The sequence below is a fragment of the Kogia breviceps genome, chromosome 4 (assembly GCF_026419965.1).
Source record: "Kogia breviceps isolate mKogBre1 chromosome 4, mKogBre1 haplotype 1, whole genome shotgun sequence".
NCBI classification, from domain to species: domain Eukaryota; kingdom Metazoa; phylum Chordata; class Mammalia; order Artiodactyla; family Physeteridae; genus Kogia; species Kogia breviceps.
The window spans coordinates 57,637,497-57,656,701 of NC_081313.1; the positions used below are offsets into that span (position 1 = coordinate 57,637,497).

Consider the following 19,205-nt stretch of genomic DNA (forward strand, 5'->3'; position numbering starts at 1 on the left):
TTCCAGCTAATAGGTTTACATGTGTATTATCTGATATGGTTATTTACTGATAACCTATTTTGCAATGAGACCCTACAGCCATTCTTTGACAATAGGAGGCAAGTTTTTAAACCATGACTTGTTTTTTTTCCCCTTATGTTAGTTGTTAAAATGGTTATTAGAAATGTAGAAATTACAGACAGTAAAGTGTTGAAAGTAAAAACCACCACCTGTGCTCCGTCACCTAGAGATAGCAGTTAACATCTTAGTGTATCTTCCCAGTTTTTCCTGGTTATCTTGCATAGTGTTGTGTGGGTAACCCAGATGAAGTCATGTATTTTCTGTTGCATGCATGTTTTCTCAGCAAGGCTCACATTGTCATATTCTGGCAGTAGATCTCCAGGGGCAGATAGCACAGGCCCAGGAAGTGAACGAATACACCAAGGCACAAGTCACACTGTAACCGATTAATGAAACGTCCTAATGGGAAAATACCAGGCATTGCTCAAATACCATTTTCTTTGGCTCAAAATAGGATACTCAGTAACTCCCATTATTAAGTAAAGTACTTTGAACTACCTAGCAGAGTACCTGCCTATCTAGAGCTGCCATTTACTAGTAGTGTGACCTTGGGAAGTTAATTAAATAGCACCAGAGTTTCCTAATCTGCAAAATGGAAATAACAAATAGTACAGCTTTTACTGGGTGGTTTTGGGAATCAAACAAGTTAAGATATAAAAATCATACAGTGCCTGGCTCATAGGAAGTGCTATTTTTGTGATAGCTGTAATAGTAATATTAACCAGTATAAGTACCCAATATGGTACGGGTGTCCAATAGACGCTTACTCTTCAAGTACCAAATAGTTTTCTTCTACTCTTTCCCTTTTAATGTTTTTTTTCCTGATCATCTTCTTCCAGTACCTTTACTTTGCAAATCGGCCTGATCATCCCATTATTCCTTTAAAAGTAACCTACCTGCTATTTTGTAAAGAGATTAAGAAGTAATATTCGTGGGCTACTGCTACAGAAGGTGTGTTGGATGGTGTCACACAGGAAGTGCTTAGCATCTGTGTGGTGGTTTGCCCCATGGGAGATTCTGTTTTCAGCTTGACACCAACCAGGAAAGTTACTTGTTCTAACAGCAGGGACAAAATGAAACTCTCATCACTGAAATGTGGTAGACAACACAGGACAAAACACCAGAGGTAACAGGCAAGAAGAGCCCAGAGAAGGAGGACAGCCTCGTGATTGTTTAGAGTCTTGGCAGGGGACCTCCTGGGGCATCCTCCATAATGACTGTAATTTGAGGATGTCAGAGATGGAGGCTGAGGGCCAGGGAGCATAGTGACTGGTAGTCAGTAGACACTCAGTAAATGTTGAAAAAGAGAATGAATGAGTAAATGGGCGAATGAATGAGAGAAATAAGAAAGTGACACTCCCATCACAGCCTGAAGTAGCACGAGAACAGCTGGGCAACAAGAAAACCTTCAGAATTGGAGGAAAGTTAACTAGACCAGAAGAGGATGGTTTCTTAGTTGTACCTGGTACAAAGTTTGTGTTCTTTTTTTTTTTTTTTTTTTAACATCTTTATTGGAGTATAATTGTTTTACAATAGTGTGTTAGTTTTCCCTCTACAACAAACTAAATCAGTTATACATACACACATGCTCCCACATCTCCTCCCTCTTGCATCACCCTCTCTCCCACCCTCCCTATCCCACCCCCCCAGGCGGTCACACAGCACAGAGGTGATCTCCCTGTGCTATGCAGCAGCTTCCCACCAGCTATCTAATTTACATTTGGTAGTGTATATATGTCCCTGCCACTCCCCCACTTCGTCACAGCCCACCCCTCCCCCTCCCCATATCCTCAAGTCCATGCTCGAGTGAGTCTGTGTTTTATTCCCGTCCTACCACTAACCTCTTCATGACATTTTTTTCCCTTAGAGTCCATATATATGTGTTAGCATACGGTATTTGTTTTTCTCCTTCTGACTTACTTCACTCTGTATGACAGACTCCAGGTCCATCCACCTCATTATAAATAACTCAGTTTCATTTCTTTTTATGGCTGAGTAATATTCCATTGTATATATGTGCCACATCTTCTTTATCCATTCATCTGTTGATGGACACTTAGGTTGCTTCCATGTCCTGGCTATTGTAAATAGAGCTGCAATGAACATTTTGGTACATGAGTCTTTCTGAATTATAGTTTTCTCAGGGTATATTCCCAGTAGTGGGATTGCTGGGTCGTATGGTAGTTCTATTTGTAGTTTTTTAAGGAACCTCCATACTGTTCTCCATAGCGGCTGTATCAATTTACATTCCCACCAGCAGTGCAAGAGGGTTCCCTTTTCTCCACACCCTCTCCAGCATTTATTGTTTCTAGAGTTTTTGATGATGGCCAATCTGACCGGTGTGAGATGATATCTCATTGTAGTTTTGATTTGCATTTCTCTAATGATTAATGAGGTTGAGCATTCTTTCATGTGTTTGTTAGCAATCTGTATATCTTCTTTGGAGAAATGTCTATTTAGTTCTTCTGCCCATTTTTGGATTGGGTTGTTTGTTTTTTTGTTATTGAGCTGCATGAGTTGCTTATAAATTTTGGAAATTAATCCTTTGTCAGTTGCTTCATTTGCAAATATTTTCTCCCATTCTGAGGGTTGTCTTTTGGTCTTGTTTATGGTATCCTTTGCTGTGCAAAAGCTTTTAAGTTTCATTAGGTCCCATTTGTTTATTTGTGTTTTTATTTCCATTTCTCTAGGAGATGGGTCAAAAAGGATCTTGCTGTGATTTATGTCGTATAGTGTTCTGCCTATGTTTTCCTCTAAGAGTTTGATAGTGTCTGGCCTTACATTTAGGTCTTTAACCCATTTTGAGTTTATTTTTGTGTGTGGTGTTAGGGATTGTTCTAATTTCATACTTTTACATGTAGCTGTCCAGTTTTCCCAGCACCACTTATTGAAGAGGCTGTCTTTTCTCCACTGTATATCCTTCCCTCCTTTATCAAAGATAAGGTGACCATATGTGTGTGGGTTTATCTCTGGGCTCTCTATCCTGTTCCATTGATCTATATTTCTGTTTTTGTGCCAGTACCATATTGTCTTGATTACTGTAGCCTTGTAGTAGAGTCTGAAGTCAGGGAGCCTAATTCCTCCAGCTCCATTTCTCGTTCTCAAGATTGCTTTGGCTATTCGGGGTCTTTTGTGTTTCCATACAAATTGTGAAATTTTTTGTTCTAGTTCTGTAAAAAATGCCAGTGGTAATTTGATAGGGATTGCATTGAATCGGTAGATTGCTTTGGGTAGTATAGTCATTTTCACAATGTTGATTCTTCCAATCCAAGAACATGGTATATTTCTCCACCTATTTGTATCATCTTTAATTTCTTTCATCAGTGTCTTATAGTTTTCTGCATACAAGTCTTTTGTCTCCTTAGGTAGGTTTATTCCTAGATATTTTATTCTTTTTGTTGCAATGGTAAATGGGAGCGTTTTCTTAATTTCACTCTCAGATTTTTCATCATTAGTGTATAAGAATGCCAGAGATTTCTGTGCATTAATTTTGTATCCTGCAACTTTACCAAATTCATTGATTAGCTCTAGTAGTTTTCTGGTAGCATCCTTAGGATTCTCTATGTATAGTATCATGTCATCTGCAAACAGTGACAGCTTTACTTCTTCTTTTCCTATTTGGATTCCTTTTATTTCTTTTTCTTCTCTGATTGCTGTGGCTAGAACTTCCAAAACTATGTTGAATAAGAGTGGTGAGAGTGGGCAACCTTGTCTTGTTCCTGATCTTAGTGGAAATGGTTTCAGTTTTTCACCATTGAGAACGATGCTAGCTGTGGGTTTGTCATATATGGCCTTTATTATGTTGAGGAAAGTTCCCTCTATGCCCACTTTCTGCAAGGTTTTTATCATAAATGAGTGTTGAATTTTGTCAAAAGCTTTCTCTGCATCTATTGAGATGATCATATGGTTTTTCTCCTTCAGTTTGTTGATATGGTGTATCACATTGATTGATTTGCGTATATTGAAGAATCCTTGCATTCCTGGGATAAACCCCACTTGATCATGGTGTATGATCCTTTTAATGTGCTGTTGGATTCTGTTTGCTAATATTTTGTTGAGGATTTTTGCATCTATGTTCATCAGTGATATTGGCCTGTAGTTTTCTTTCTTTGTGACGTCTTTGTCTGGTTTTGGTATCAGGGTGATGTTGGCCTCATAGAATGAGTTTGGGAGTGTTCCTCCCTCTGCTATCTGTTGGAAGAGTTTGAGAAGGATAGGTGTTAGCTCTTCTCTAAATGTTTGATAGAATTCGCCTGTGAAGCCATCTGGTCCTGGACTTTTGTTTGCTGGAAGATTTTTAATCACAGTTTCAATTTCAGTGCTTGTGATTGGTCTGTTCATATTTTCTATTTCTTCCTGGTTCAGTCTCGGCAGGTTGTGCATTTCTAAGAATTTGTCCATTTCTTCCAGGTTGTCCATTTTATTGGCATACAGTTGCTTGTAGTAATCTCTAATAATCTTTTGTATTTCTGCAGTGTCAGTTGTTATATCTCCTTTTTCATTTCTAATTCTATTGATTTGAGTCTTCTCCCTTTTATTCTTGATGAGTCTGGCTAATGGTTTATCAATTTTATTTATCTTCTCAAAGAACCAGCTTTTAGTTTTATTGATCTTTGCTATTGTTTCCTTCACTTCTTTTTCATTTATTTCTGATCTGATCTTTATGATTTCTTTCCTTCTGCTAAATTTGGGGGTTTTTTGTTCTTCTTTCTCTAATTGCTTTAAGTGCAAAGTTAGGTTGTTTATTCGAGATGTTTCCTGTTTCTTAAGGTATGATTGTATTGCTATAAACTTGCCTCTTAGAACTGCTTTTGCTGTATCCCATAGGTTTTGGGTCGTTGTGTCTCCATTGTCATTTGTTTCTAAGTATTTTTTGATTTCCTCTTTGATTTCTTCAGTGATCACTTCGTTATTAAGTAGTGTATTGTTTAGCCTCCATGTGTTTGTATTTTTTACAGATCTTTTCCTATAATTGATATTTAGTCTCATAGCGTTGTGGTCGGAAAAGATACTTGATACGATTTCAATTTTCTTAAATTTGCCAAGGCTAGATTTGTGACCCAATATATGATCAATCCTGGAGAATGTTCCATGAGCACTTGAGAAAAATGTGTATTCTGTTGTTTTTGGATGGAATGTCCTATAAATATCAATTAAGTCCATCTTGTGTAATGTATCATTTAAAGCTTGTGTTTCCTTATTTATTTTCATTTTGGATGATCTGTCCATTGGTGAAAGTGGGGTGTTAAAGTCCCCCATTATAATTGTGTTGCTGTCGATTTCCCCTTTTAAGGCTGTTAGTATTTGCCTTATGTATTGAGGTGCTCCTATGTTGGGTGCATAAATATTTACAATTGTTATATCTTCTTCATGGATCGATCCCTTGATCATTATGTAGTGTCCTTCTTTGTCTCTTGTAATAGTCTTTATTTTAAAGTCTATTTTGTCTGATATGAGAATTGCTACTCCAGCTTTCTTCTGATTTCCATTTGCATGGAATATCTTTTTCCATCCCCTTACTTTCAGTCTGTATGTGTCCCTAGGTCTGAAGTGGGTCTCTTGTAGACAGCATATATATGGGTCTTGTTTTTGTATCCATTCAGCCAGTCTGTGTCTTTTGGTGGGAGCATTTAATCCATTTACATTTAAGGTAATTATCGATATGTATGTTCCTATTACCATTTACTTGTTTCGGGTTGTTCTTGTAGGTCTTTTCCTTCTCTTGTGTTTCTTGCCTAGAGAAGTTCCTTTAGGATTTGTTGTAGAGCTGGTTTGGTGGTGCTGAACTCTCTCAGTTTTTGCTTGTCTGTAAAGGTTTTAATTTCTCCATCAAATCTGAATGAGATCCTTGCTGGGTAGAGTAATCTTGGTTGTAGGTTTTTTTCCTTCATCACTTTAAATATGTCCTGCCACTCCCTTCTGGCTTGTAGAGTTTCTGCTGAAAGATCAGATGTTAATCTTATGGGGATTCCCTTGTGTGTTATTTGTTGTTTTTCCCTTGCTGCTTTTAATATGTTTTCTTTGTATTTAATTTTTGACAGTTTGATTATTATGTGTCGTGGCGTGTTTCTCTTTGGGTTTATCCTGTATGGAACTCTCTGTGCTTCCTGGACTTGATTGACTATTTCCTTTCCTATATTAGGGAAGTTTTCAACTATAATCTCTTCAAATATTTTCTCAGTCCCTTTCTTTTTCTCTTCTTCTTCTGGGACCCCTATAATTCGAATGTTGGTGCGTTTAATGTTGTCCCAGAGGTCTCTGAGACTGTCCTCAGTTCTTTTCATTCTTTTTTCTTTCTTCTGCTCTGCAGTAGTTATTTCCACTATTTTATCTTCCAGGTCACTTATCCGTCCTTCTGCCTCAGTTATTCTGCTATTGATCCCATCTAGAGTATTTTTCATTTCATTTATTGTGTTGCTCATCGTTGCTTGCTTCCTCTTTATTTCTTCTAGGTCCCTGTTAACTGTTTCTTGCAAATTGTCTATTCTATTTCCAAGATTTTGCATCATCTTCACCATCATTATTCTAAATTCTCTTTCAGGTAGATTGGCTATTACCTCTTCATCTGTTAGGTCTGGTGTGTTTTTATCTTGCTCCTTCATCTGTTGTGTGTTTTTCTGTCTTCTCATTTCGCTTATCTTACTGTGTTTGAGGTCTCCTTTTTGCACGCTGCAGGTTCGTAGTTCCTGTTGTTTTTGGTGGCTGTCCCCAGTGGCTAAGGTTGGTTCAGTGGGTTGAGTAGATTCCCTGGTTGGGGGAACTAGTGCCTCTGTTCTGGTGGATGAGGCTGGATCTTGTCCTTCTGGTGGGCAGGTCCTCGTCTGGTGGTGTGTTTGGGGATGTTGGTAACCTTATTATGATTTTAGGCAGTCTCTCTGCTAATGGATGGGGCTGTAGACCTGTCTTGCTCTTTGTTGGGGATAGGGTGTCCAGCACTGTTCTTTGCTGGTCCTTGAGTGAAGCTGGGTCTTGGTGTTGAGATGGAGGTCTCTGGGAGATTTTCGCCGTCTGATATTACGTGGAGCTGGGAGGTCTCTTGTGGACTAGTGTCTTGAGGTTGGTTCTCCCACCTCAGGGACACCGCCCTGGTGCCTGGCTGGGGCGCCAAGAACCTTTAATCCACACGGCTCAAAATAAAAGGTAGAATAAATAGAGAGGAAATAAAAGGAAGGAAGGAGGGAGGGAGGGAAGGAAGGAAGAAAGGAAGGAAGAAATGAAGGAAGGAAGCAAGAAAGCAAGGACGGAAGGTGCAGAGGAAGAAAGGGAGGAAGGAAGAGAGGAAGGGAGGAAAGAAGGGGGAAGGAAGGAAGAAAGGAGGGAAGGAGGGAAGAAAGGAAGAAAGGAAGGGAGAAGACAGAGTAGTATAAAGTATAGTTATTAAAATAAAAAATAATTATTAAGAAGAAAAATTTCCTTTTAAAAAACAAAAAAACAAACAAACAAAAAAAAACAAAAAAAAAAAAACAGAAAAATGGGTCGGTCTAACCCTAGGACAAATGGTGCAAGCAAAGCTATACAGACAAAATCTCACACAGCAGCACACACATACACACCCACAAAAAGAAAAAAAAGGGGAAAATAATAGTATATCTTGCTCCCAAAGTCCACCTCCTCAACTTGGGATGATTCGTTGTCTATTCAGGTTTTCAACAGATGCAGGGCACTTCAAGTTGATTGTGGAGCTTTAATCCGCCGCTTCTGAGGCTGTTGGGAGAGATCTCCCCCTCTCCTCTCTGTTCGCACAGCTCCTGGGGTTCAGCTTTGGACTTGGTCCCGCCTCTGCGTGTAGGTTGTCCGAGGGCGACTGCCCTTCGCTCAGACAGGACGATGTTAAAGGAGCAGTTGATTCGGGGGCTCCAGCTCACTCAGGCTGGGGGGAGGGAGTGGCACGGGGGCGGGGCGAGTCCGCGACGTCAGAGGCCGACGTGACGCTGCACAGGCCCAAGGCGCGCCGTGCGTTCTCCCGGGGAAGCTGTCCCTGGATCCCGGGACCCCGGCAGTGGCGGACTGCACGGGCTCCCGGGAGGGCCGGTGTGGAGAGTGACCTGTGCTCACACACAGGCCTCTTGGTGGTGGCAGCAGCAACCTTAGCGTCCGACACCCGTCTCTACTGTCCGTGCCGACAGCCGCGGCTCGCGCCCGTTTCTGGAGCTCCTCTACGCGGTGCTCTTAATCCCCTCACCTCACACCCGAGGAAGCAAAGAGGCAAGAAAAAGTCTCTTGTCTCTTCGGCAGCTCCGCGCCCGGTTCTAGGGCTCCTTTAAGCGGCGCACTTAATCCCCTCTCCTCGCGCCCAGGCAGCAAAGAGGGAGGAAAAGGTCTCTTGCCTCTTCGGCAGCTCCAGACTTCTCCCGAACTCCCTCCCGGCCAGCCGTGGCGCACTAGCCCCCTTCAAGCTGTCTTCACTCTGCCAACTCCAGCCCTTTCCCCGGGATCCGACTGAAGCCCGAGCCTCAGCTCCCGGCCCCGCCCGCCCCGGCGGGCGAGCAGACAAGCCTCTCGGGCTGGTGAGCGCCGGTCGGCACCGATCCTCTGCGGGAATCTCTCCGCTTTGCCCTCCGCACCCCTGTGGCTGAGCTGTCCTCCGCGGCTCCGGAGCTTCCCCCTCCGGCGCCCGCAGTCTCCGCCCGCGAAGGGGCCTCTAGTGTGTGGGAGTCCCTCCTCCTTCTCGGCTCCCTCCCACTGGCGTAGGTCCCGTCCCTATTCTTTTGTCCCTGTTTATTCTTTTTTCTTTTGCCCTACCCAGATATGTGGGGAGTTTCTTGCCTTTTTGGAGGTCCGAGGTCCTCTGCCAGCGTTCGGTGGGTGCTCTACAGGAGAAGCTCCACGTGTAGATGTATTTCTGATGTCTCTGTGAGGAGGAAGGAGATCTCCGCGTCTTACTCTTCCGCCGTCTTTTTTAACTGTGTTCTTTTCTTAATGAGAAAGTATTCACTCCTTCGGAGAATATTTGTTGAGTACCTACTATGTACCTGACCTGGTTCTAGGCACTGGGGGAGTGAACAAAGCATTCAAAGTCGCTCTTCTCCTGGACGTTACATTCTAGTAGAAGGAATCAGACAATACACAATAAATGCATAATATGCTAGGTGATATTATATGGTGTAGGAGAAAATAAGACAGGACTTAGGGGATTGATATTTGATAGATATATATAATGGTCAGGGAGAGCCTCTGATAACATTTGAGTAGAGAGCTGAAGAGAGTAAGGGAGGCAGCGAGGCATCTGAGCACCCAGGAGAAAAGCAGTCCTGGTAGAACAGCAGGTGTAAATGGCCTGAGGCACAGAACAGCAAGGCCAACTTGGAAAGAGGAGAATAGGCAGCAGACTTCAGAGAGGTTGGTTGAGGGTGGAGGAGGGGCAGGTTATGTAATTGAGATATTTTGGTTATAATAAGAAATAATATTTGTAATAAGAACCTGCTGTATTAAAAATAATAATAATATTTGGTCTTCATCCTTAGAATGTCCCAAGTGCTAAAAGTGATACAGGTGCTTTTGTTATGTTAATGAGGCGACTTCTGGCCAAAGGATGGGGGCTGAAGATTGAGTTCAATCACCAGTTGCCAAGATTTAATCAATCATGCCTATTTAATGAAACCTCCACAGAACCCCAAATGGACTGGGTTTGGGGAGCTTCCAGTTGGTGAACACATGGAGGTGCTGTGTGACTGGCCTGCTAGGAGAGGGCATGGAAGCTCATCGATCTTTCCCAATACCTTGCCCTATATACTTCTTCCATCTGGCTGTTTCTGAGTTAGATCCTTTTATAATAAACTGGTGATCTGGTAAATAAAATGTTTATTTGAGGTCTCTGAGTTGGTCTAGCAAATTAATCAAAGCCAGGGAAGAAGTCGTGGGAACCTCGGATTTTCAGCCAGTTGATCAGAAGTACTGGTGACAACCTGGACTTGTGACTGGTGTCTGAAGTCCAAGGAGGGGCTTGTGGTAACCTCCAATCTGCAGCCAGTCAGAAGCACCAGTAACAACCTGAACTTGGAATTGATGTCTGAAGTTTGTGGGGGGCGGTGGGCAGCTTGTAGGATCGAACCCTTAACCTGTGGAATCTGATGGTAGCATCAGAGTTGAGTTGAGCTGTAGTACACTCAGCTGGTGTCCAAGGATTGCTTGAGTGTGTGGGAAACTCCCCCAAACATTGGAATGAGGGCCCAGGCAAGTTCAGTTAGGCTGTGTGCTAAAGTTTGGCTTTGACTCAGGGTGAGGTGGGAAGCCACTGGAGAATTGTGCAGAGGATGACATGATTTGATTTCCTCTGTGAAAGGAGTATATTGTCTACGCTGTGGAGACTAGGACAGAAGAGCAGATGCAAGGTGACCGGTGAGGAGACAGTACCTTGTAATAGTCTTGGCAGGAAGATGGTGGTGGTGTGCCCTGGGTGGTAGTGGAGGTGATGAGGAAAGGTCAGGTTCTGCATCTATTCAGTTGTGAGAGAGAACAGTCAAGGCAGCTCCAAGAGTTGCTATTTATTGAGAGGAGCCAGTGTAGGAGGGAAAATGGAGAGTTGTGTTTTACACCTGTTGTGCTTGACCTGGCTGCTGCACAGCTCAGTGGAGATAACCAAGGAGACAGTTGTATTCAGGGGAGAGGGCTAGGCTGGAGGTGAACATTTGGGAGTCATCATTATATTATGGTATGTGATGCCATGTTGTCAGGTGACCTGGGGAATGAGTGCAGAGAGAAAGAAAAGGCGTTTGAGGATTAACCCTGGAGCACTGCAACTTGCCAAATCTAGAAGTCTAGGAAGACTAAGAAGGAAAGGCAGGAAGAGAGAGAGAGAGACAAAGGGGCAAAAGGGCGATCATCTGTATCAAAGGCTGCTGTAGGTCACACAAGGCATGAGGCCTGAGAACTGACTGCCAGATTCTGTAATAGGAGGGGCATTGGTGCCCGTGATGGGCGTGGGTTCAGTTCAGTGCTGGGAATTGAACTGTAAAGTCAGCCTTACCTGTTTTTGTGGTGGTTAGTCATTCTAGGTTTAAAACAAAATGAATGAATGAAAGAGAGAAAGAGGCACACGTACACACAAGAGAGATCTGAACTGTGAGGCCCTTTCCTGCCTTTCACAGCGAGAACTTGGCACCCAGAGTGGGCCAAACCAGGTCAGCAGCAGGTTTGCAGAAGGCTGCCTTAGCCGGGTTAGTTTATTTCTGGGTGTGGGTCTCTGACATAACCAGGCAAGTAGGCCACGTTTTCCCTTAGTTACTAGGCCCTTAGCTTCTTTTTTTTTTCGGTATGCGGGCCTCTCACTGTTGTGGCCTCTCCTGTTGCGGAGCACAGGCTCCGGACGCGCAGGCCTAGCGGCCATGGCTCACGGGCTTAGTTGCTCCGCGGCATGTGGGATCTTCCCGGACCAGGGCACGAACCCGTGTCTCCTGCATCGGCAGGCGGATTCTCAACCACTGCGCCACCAGGGAAGCCCGGCCCTTAGCTTCTTGAGGGAGAGTTGGATTTCATTAGAAATCAGGTTGCGGAGGCCGTAGGCTGGTCGCTGCTATAAACTGTTTCCTGCCAGAGTTGGGAGAGGTGTTAAATGTCAGAGAACGGGGAGGCATCTGCCTTTCCCTCTCCTTACTAGTACTAATTCTCCTTCCTTCTCTGGGTGAAATGTATTTACTTTCATTTGTCTCTCTTGTGTCACCTAACTAGGGCGTCTATTATAGCAAGGAAATGCTGATGAAAATTTCTCTTCCAGGGAGTCCTTGTAGAGTTCCATCTATCACATTACAGAGCAGTGAGAATAATGGGAGGGAGGAGAGATGGGGAAACCCCTCGCAGTTACTGTTTATCCTCTGAGTATTCTGCAGGGAGAACCTGGTCAGAGTCTGCTCCATCATGTTAGAACATCGTAGTTTCTGAAATATTCCCTTTGTTCTTGAGAAATGCTATCTCTGATTGTCTGACTTTATGCTTTGTTCGTGCCACTCTTATAATCTCTCCCATTTCGTAAGATCTCATCCTTACATCCTTGGAGGTAAATGTTATGGGCAGCTTGGCTTTGTTTTTTGGTTACTTTGTTCAGAATGGACTTTTCAAAGTTTCTTAACATTAGCTGAGTCTGAAATAAGAGTTAAAACATTTTAAAAGCTCTTCGTGTAGTAAATGGAATGTTTTGTGCATTCCAGTTGACTTGGGTTAGTTTTAAATTTGTAAAGTTATAACCAAAGTTGAAATCTTTTTTTTAAGAAGCAAAACTACATGAAAGTATCAAAACTATACAACCTCTTTTTTTTTTTTTTTTTTTTTGCGGTACGCAGGCCTCTCACTGTTGTGGCCTCTCGCGTTGCGGAGCACAGGCTCCAGACGCGCAGGCTCAGCGGCCATGGCTCACGGGCCCAGCCGCTCCGCGGCATGTGGGATCTTCCCAGACCGGGGCACGAACCCGTGTCCCCTGCATCGGCAGGCGAGGCGGACTCTCAACCACTGCGCCACCAGGGAAGCCCCAACCTCATTTACTTGTATAATAATAGCAAGAATTTACATAGTGCTTACTTTGTGTCAGATTAAAATCCTTCTTTGTGTCAGATTGTGTTCTAATCACTTAAAACATTAAACCATTTAATCCATACAACAGTTCTATGAGAGAGATGTATTATCATTCCTATTTTATAGATCAGGTAATGGAGGTACAGAGAGGTTAAGTAACTTGCCCAAAGTCACCCAAGCTAATAGATGGTGGAATAGGGCTTTGAATCCAAGCATTCCAGGACCCTTGCTCTCAATTACTGCGATACATTGCTCTTCACTAATTTAAAATTGGCAGCTACTGGATGGGAGCTGAGTTTTAGTTAGTTTTTTACCATCTCTGAAATATGGGTTTACCAAATATTAAAAATTCATACTATCAACCAAACTTTAAGATTAGCTTTTAGCTAAGACAAACTGTTTACAAAACAGCATTCGTTTAAGACAAAGAGCTGATTTTTTTTTTTTTTTTTTTGCGGTTTGCGGGCCTCTCACTGTTGTGGCCTCTCCCACTGCAGAGCACAGGCTCCGGACGCACAGGCTCAGCAGCCACGGCTCACGGGCCCAGCCGCTCCGCGGCATGTGGGATCTTCCCAGAACGGGGCACGAACTCGCGTCCCCTGCATCGGCAGGCGGACTCTCAACCGCTGCGCCACCAGGGAAGCCCAGAGCTGATTTTTTTAATTGAAAATTATTTCTATATGGTCATTGAAGAAATACCTGAAGGACATTTTTTTTGGGGTGGGGGCAATACTTTTTCACTTAATTTGCTTCTCAAATGGTTGCATATGGAAGTAATGAAATCATATATCTTGAAAATCTTGAAAAGATCAGTTTTATTTTTTTTAATGAAACCATTGTGCTTTTTCTTTGGGCTGAAGCACAGTAGAGGGTTAACCATTTTAATATTACGTAGCTGATGTGTATTTGAAGGTACTTTTTAAGACTTATTTTCTTTCCACAATAAATCTTACTCTGCTGGTTTGAAGCCCGTTATTTGCAGCAACTAGTGTTGAAGTTAATAAAGGAGTGGAAGTCTAGTAAGTCTGTGTCATCTTTTGGTTGCTAGTCTGTGTTCACTTTTAGATCCTATTATTTTTCGGTACCTTTTGGCAAGTGGAAGCTATGGATGCTCCAGAGAGTTATATTGCAGAAGATTTGGGGGCCAGTTTTATAAATAGTTGCAATGAGTGACTCAGAAAATCTACATGGCAGGTTTTGGATGACAGATCTAGAGAGGAGGAAGATTTTCCCTTCTCACTACTATCTTAAGATTTTGTACAGTTGTGTCCTCCCCCAACAAGACTTACTGTCATTACCTAAGTAACAGGATGAGGACAGGGTCTAGGCAAGTTGTCCAAAGTGTAGGGTAAATTCTTCTGGGCATTGTTGATCTTGGAGATGGTGTCCCAGCCTAACACTAGATGACATTGAGTCACATAGTAAGGCAGGTATTTCCTTTTCCATTTTCTTTTGACCTTTTGTTTTCAAGGAGTAAGTCAGTTGGCACCATTGCCTCTTTAACACCTCTCAAATCCTTCAGACTCTCCCTTTATGAAACAGGCCCTGTAGACTCTCAGCTTTGAGAGTCAACTGTGTTTAGTCAGAATGTAGTTTCATTGTTTTGTGTTCCCTTGTTTTAGTATGTATAATTAATTCCCTTCCACTTTTGATAAGGAAATACTGGCTTTCTGTTTACAGTGAGAATAAGGTATTTCTATGAAAATTAATTTTTTTTCAAAGGAAAATGGTGAGTCAATCTAAAAACAACTACTAGAGAATATAATATAGAGGTGATCTATAGATATGGCAAAACTGAATTTGGTAGAGGAATAACAAAATCTTGGGAAATACTGGTCTAATATCTGCTATGGTTAATTTTTTAGAGATCTACAGTCTCTTCTTTGAAACTGTTGGAACCATATTTGTTTTGGAATTCAGAATTTTCAGATCTTATTGGCATAGTGCTTATATATGATATGACTTGCATAGTATACACTAGGGCAGTGCCATCATTTAGCATGGTAGTACTTCTGCAACAAAATGTATGAATGTTCATACCAAGTGGGGTAAATAGGGATTCTACAGGGCCCCATGTGAGTTCAGGTCAGGCCAACAAATATAGTTTTGAACCAAACTTAAGAAAAAAGTTTTGATTTTCAGAGATTTCTAGATTGCAAAATCACAGATAAGAGATTATAGATCTGTCTTTGTAAAAAAATTCCATCATTTTCTAAAACACTGATCAAATTAATCATGCAGAAAACAAATTAGACCCCAACTTGGTCCAAGTAACTCTACCATCTTAAGTTTATTTAACTGCTTGTGTATGATCTCCTTGTAGATTCTCATCTGCTATATTGGGCTAGGTAGATTTGTTTGTGGAAGAAAAAGTTGAATCCGAGTGACTTTTACCTGTGTATGTGAAAAAGGAAATAGTTCCTGGTCCTGTTCATCCTTGAGATATGAGGGTCAGTTCTGAATACAGAACTTGCTCTCTTGGTAATTAAGAACTTGGATATTGGGTAACTGGCCAATACATTCACTGGAGCCAGAAAATTTGGGGTAATCTTTCATTTGGTTCTATGTTCTTAAAATCCATCAAATGTTTGCAATTGTTTTGTTGAGTATATTGTTAGTTCTTAAGATAGTCTAGTTATCAATGAAGTCTTAATTTAGCCATGATCAAAATGGTTAAAAAGGGGCACAACCAGCCTCCCAAGCCAGCTGTTTTATAGTCTGTGAACTTAAGATGTTGTAGAGCAGTTAAGCTGGATTAATTACAGTTCAGAGGGCCATGTTGAGTTATTTATGATTGTTTTTCAAATATTCTGGAAAATGATAAATGAGCAAGTATTTTCTTCAGAACACATTGGGTTTGTCAGATTCTTGATTTATGCCTTTTAGAACATGCTTTTATTTTTTTGTAATTAGAATGAAAATGTATAGTAATTGATCATAAAAATTATACTTATGAAGTATTTATGGGCTTTGTATGTTCTATTGCTAACTATTTAAATAAATTGATAAAATGAGACACTATAAACAATATTTTCCTTTTACATTGTATATTTCCTCAAGAAGCTTAATTAACTCTCACTTGACTGTTCTGTGGGCAAGAGGTATACTTAGATGTAGAATCTGAGGCCTGGGCCATTTGGCTCCTACATATTTGTATGTAAATTTTATAATGTCATCTAGGACTTTCCAGGAAAGAATAGAATTTTTTACTCCTGTTACATTAGCGCAACAGTTATTAATGTTTTTCCATTTCTTGACTCATTCCCACAGGCTTACCTGGATTTTAAGCCATGACATAAATAAGACAGGTGGTAGGATTAGTGCCATTTCTGATGGAATAGACGTAACACTATCCCTTTTGTAACTACTCAAGAAAACGTACTGGAATGTCAGTGAGGGTGACATTTGCTATGGATATAACTTTCAATCTACCCTAGTAAAGTCATTTACAGATATTAAGAATCTCTTATTAGTATAATATACTATGATTAGTATTAATAACCTTGTACCTCACACTGAAAATGGTAAAATCACCATTAATAATAACAAAATATAAAATATAATAGTGACAATATTTATTGAGCAGTTGCTAAGTGCTAGGCATGTGTTAAGTGCTTTGCATATCTGAACTCATTTAATCCTTGTAACTGCACTGTGAAGAAAACATAATAATTATCTGCTTTTACGGAGGAGGAAAATCTGTAAAGGTATTTGGAGATCAAGTAAGTTAGCCAGAGTCACAAGAAATGAGGCATTCTGGCTCAACTGTGTTTTATTACCTTCAACTTTATGTTCCCCACAAATACAGTAACATCTCAACTCTCTGGGACTCAACTTTGAGCAACTTCATCTGTTTGGAACAAACTTGAGAACATGGGAAGCAAGCAAAAACATTTCTGTAGTTAAAATAGAAGCAAAACTCTTTCTGAATGAGATTATGCATATTCAGCAGGCAATGAACTGCTAGACTGTGTCCTATCTTGGTCCTTGAGTAAAGGGTATGGAGTCTGAACTCTTCAATGGAATCCGAGGCTCACAGAGTGATCACTAATGCTTCCACATTATTAAGTAAAACGAGTTTTAGTTTAGTGTTAGGAATTGAAGGCTAAAAAACCTAATTGATTTTTATGCGCATCTCTCATGATTGGAAAAATACTGCTTGAAATGGGCACATGTTTGTTTATCTAGAACTATTCATTTGCAGTGTTGATCTTAATATGTGAAGACAGCAAAATGCCATCTTGATTTTTTTTCTTGTGGTTTGATTAAGAAGGTAAAGCTTAACTGTAAAATAAATTCCTTCTACTTTATTTGTACTGTTTTCATTTTTCCTCTAGATCGTTCCTTTGATGTCCTCAAAAAATCCAAGCATCCCCCAACATTCCTTGCTGCTGGCCGGCTTTCTGACATGCTGAATGGCGGTGATGAAGTCTATGCTAACTGCATGGTGATAGATCAGGTAAGGTGTGAGTGATGTTACTAGGGGGATCTGCCCTCTTTTCAAAACCTGAGCATGTGAGAAATACATTCCACATCACTGTGTTCCTCTGAAAATTTACGCTTAAGCACAGCCCAGGTGATGTTGCTGTGAAATCTCGCCATATGAGCATTTAACGTAGGTCCTTCCTTCAGAACACAGCACACCGTAGCTGCCACCGAGAAGCACTGTGGGAGGAGTCTTAGGACACCGTTCAAGGAGAAGAGTGTGAGGGCTCATCCATGAGGCCAAAACTGGAAATGACATTTGGGAGACCAGTTTCTTCTCTGACCTGATTAAGCAGTATTCATATTCAAATCCAGCAAACACTAAGAGCCAGAGCTTGATGCCAGCCCTATGTGAAGCTGTCACATAAATTACTTGCTTAATCCTCACAACAGGCCTGTTAACGTGTACTTAGGTTATAGAGCTTTAATATTAAAGCAGAATGGTGTCATGTTGTAGGGAAGCTGGAACCATTTAGAGTTCTCCACCCATTCCCTGATAGAGATTTGTGAGTTAAAACTTATACAGGCAGATGGTTTGAATGTGCATCTACATATGGATTTATTCTTTGATCTTTTCTCTAGCTCAGTGATCCTCAAATTTTAATACTTATAAAAGTTAAAGTATAGTTATAGATCTGAAAATTTCTGCATGCCCTAATTTATGAGAGACTTAAGGGATTTTCAAGAGTAATTCTGACAGCACACAATTTCTGCTTTACCCCCTGGCTTTAAAACCTAATCCCTACATAAGAAACACTATATAGATGTTCATTGAGCAATAATCTATTTTACCCTTTGTTTATGTTATTGTTAGTATGCATATATTGAACCCTATTACTTACCGATGTTTTCTCTGATATAAACTTTTTTCCTGTCTAGTAGGTCTCAATTTCAGCCCATTGGTCGAATGTCTTTGCTTTTTCCTTTGGGTTATGAAATATTGTTACATTAAATGCATAGTATAAATGGCATAGATTGGAATGATATTCAAAATGACAGAAGAACCAATAAATCAGAATGGACATCAGCTGTAAATAACTGGTATAGTTTTTTTTGGTATAAAGCAGCTGAATGTCAGCCCCAGTTATAGAAATCTAGGTGAGACACAGCGTTTAGGACAAAGTGGGAGTTCTGGGGACAGTCTTTGAAGATACAAGGTAATTGGACTTACTGTGCTCTAGCCACATTATGATTTTAATGGTTTTATTCTGTGGCCATATTTTCTCAGCGTTTAAATGAAATACATTTGAGTCCATATATGTATATATATTTTTTCATTCTGAGCCTCAGTGAATACCGCAGCACTTCCATTTACTTCAAGTAGCTAACATTATACTTGACTGGACACTATGTGGAGGCAAACTGTGTCTTTATATGTTCTAAAATACATTAAAAATGCAAAACTTCCCAAACCAAAGATGAAGTTAGGATACAATTTCTGTTTGGAAATACTTTGAGTGAGAGAAATATTGCTTTAATAATGTGAATCATACATTTAAAGAGAATACGAATAGCCTGATTGATAAACTGAAATGAGGAAGAAGATTGCTGAATTTGTGCCGTGAAAACAAAACTCAAAATCTGGATACAAATCACAAAGTTCACTATATCGGTGTAGTATAGTTACATCATTTCTTTTACTGTTCCTATGTCCATTTGAATAGCAAGGACAAAATAAGGAGTCCAAAATCTGCATATCAAAAATAATTTCTAGCAATATCTGTAAAGAATTTTATCTAATTTTCTTCATCTCCTTCAACCTGGCACAGAAGCCTAAAAAGATTGCTAGGCTTGTTTATGATGCTGTTTTCCATAAATTTTCAAGGTTATCAGCCTATCTAATAAGGAAACTCACATGACAAAAACTACTTTGAAAATTACTCTGTAAGTAAACTACTTTGAAAAAAAGTTAATTTGGACATCATTTCAAGCTTGCATAATTCAGTACAAAGAATCCCTGTATACTCTGTATCAAAAAAACTCCAAGTTTTACCATATTTTACTTCATTATTCTGAGTATGTGTTGTGTGTATGTACATGCAAATGCTTATGATATGTATATAAATAGTAAACATTTGGGAGTAAATTGAAAATATGGTGCCCCGTTACCCCTCAATCTTTCATGGTGTATTTTCCTAAAAGCATGGACATTCTCT

The 19,205-nt window shown here is 40.7% G+C and overlaps 1 protein-coding gene across 5 annotated transcripts in view; it reads left to right on the forward strand.

Moving 5' to 3' along the window:
- Positions 1–19,205, forward strand: part of ARHGEF28 (Rho guanine nucleotide exchange factor 28) — a 330,335-nt gene that overhangs the window by 200,306 nt on the left and 110,824 nt on the right. For all 5 annotated transcript variants that reach the window (XM_067031143.1, XM_067031144.1, XM_067031142.1 and 2 more), the window contains one exon: positions 16,902–17,023. In XM_067031143.1, the coding sequence (XP_066887244.1) occupies positions 16,902–17,023 (122 nt within the window). The remainder of the gene's footprint in view (positions 1–16,901; positions 17,024–19,205) is intronic.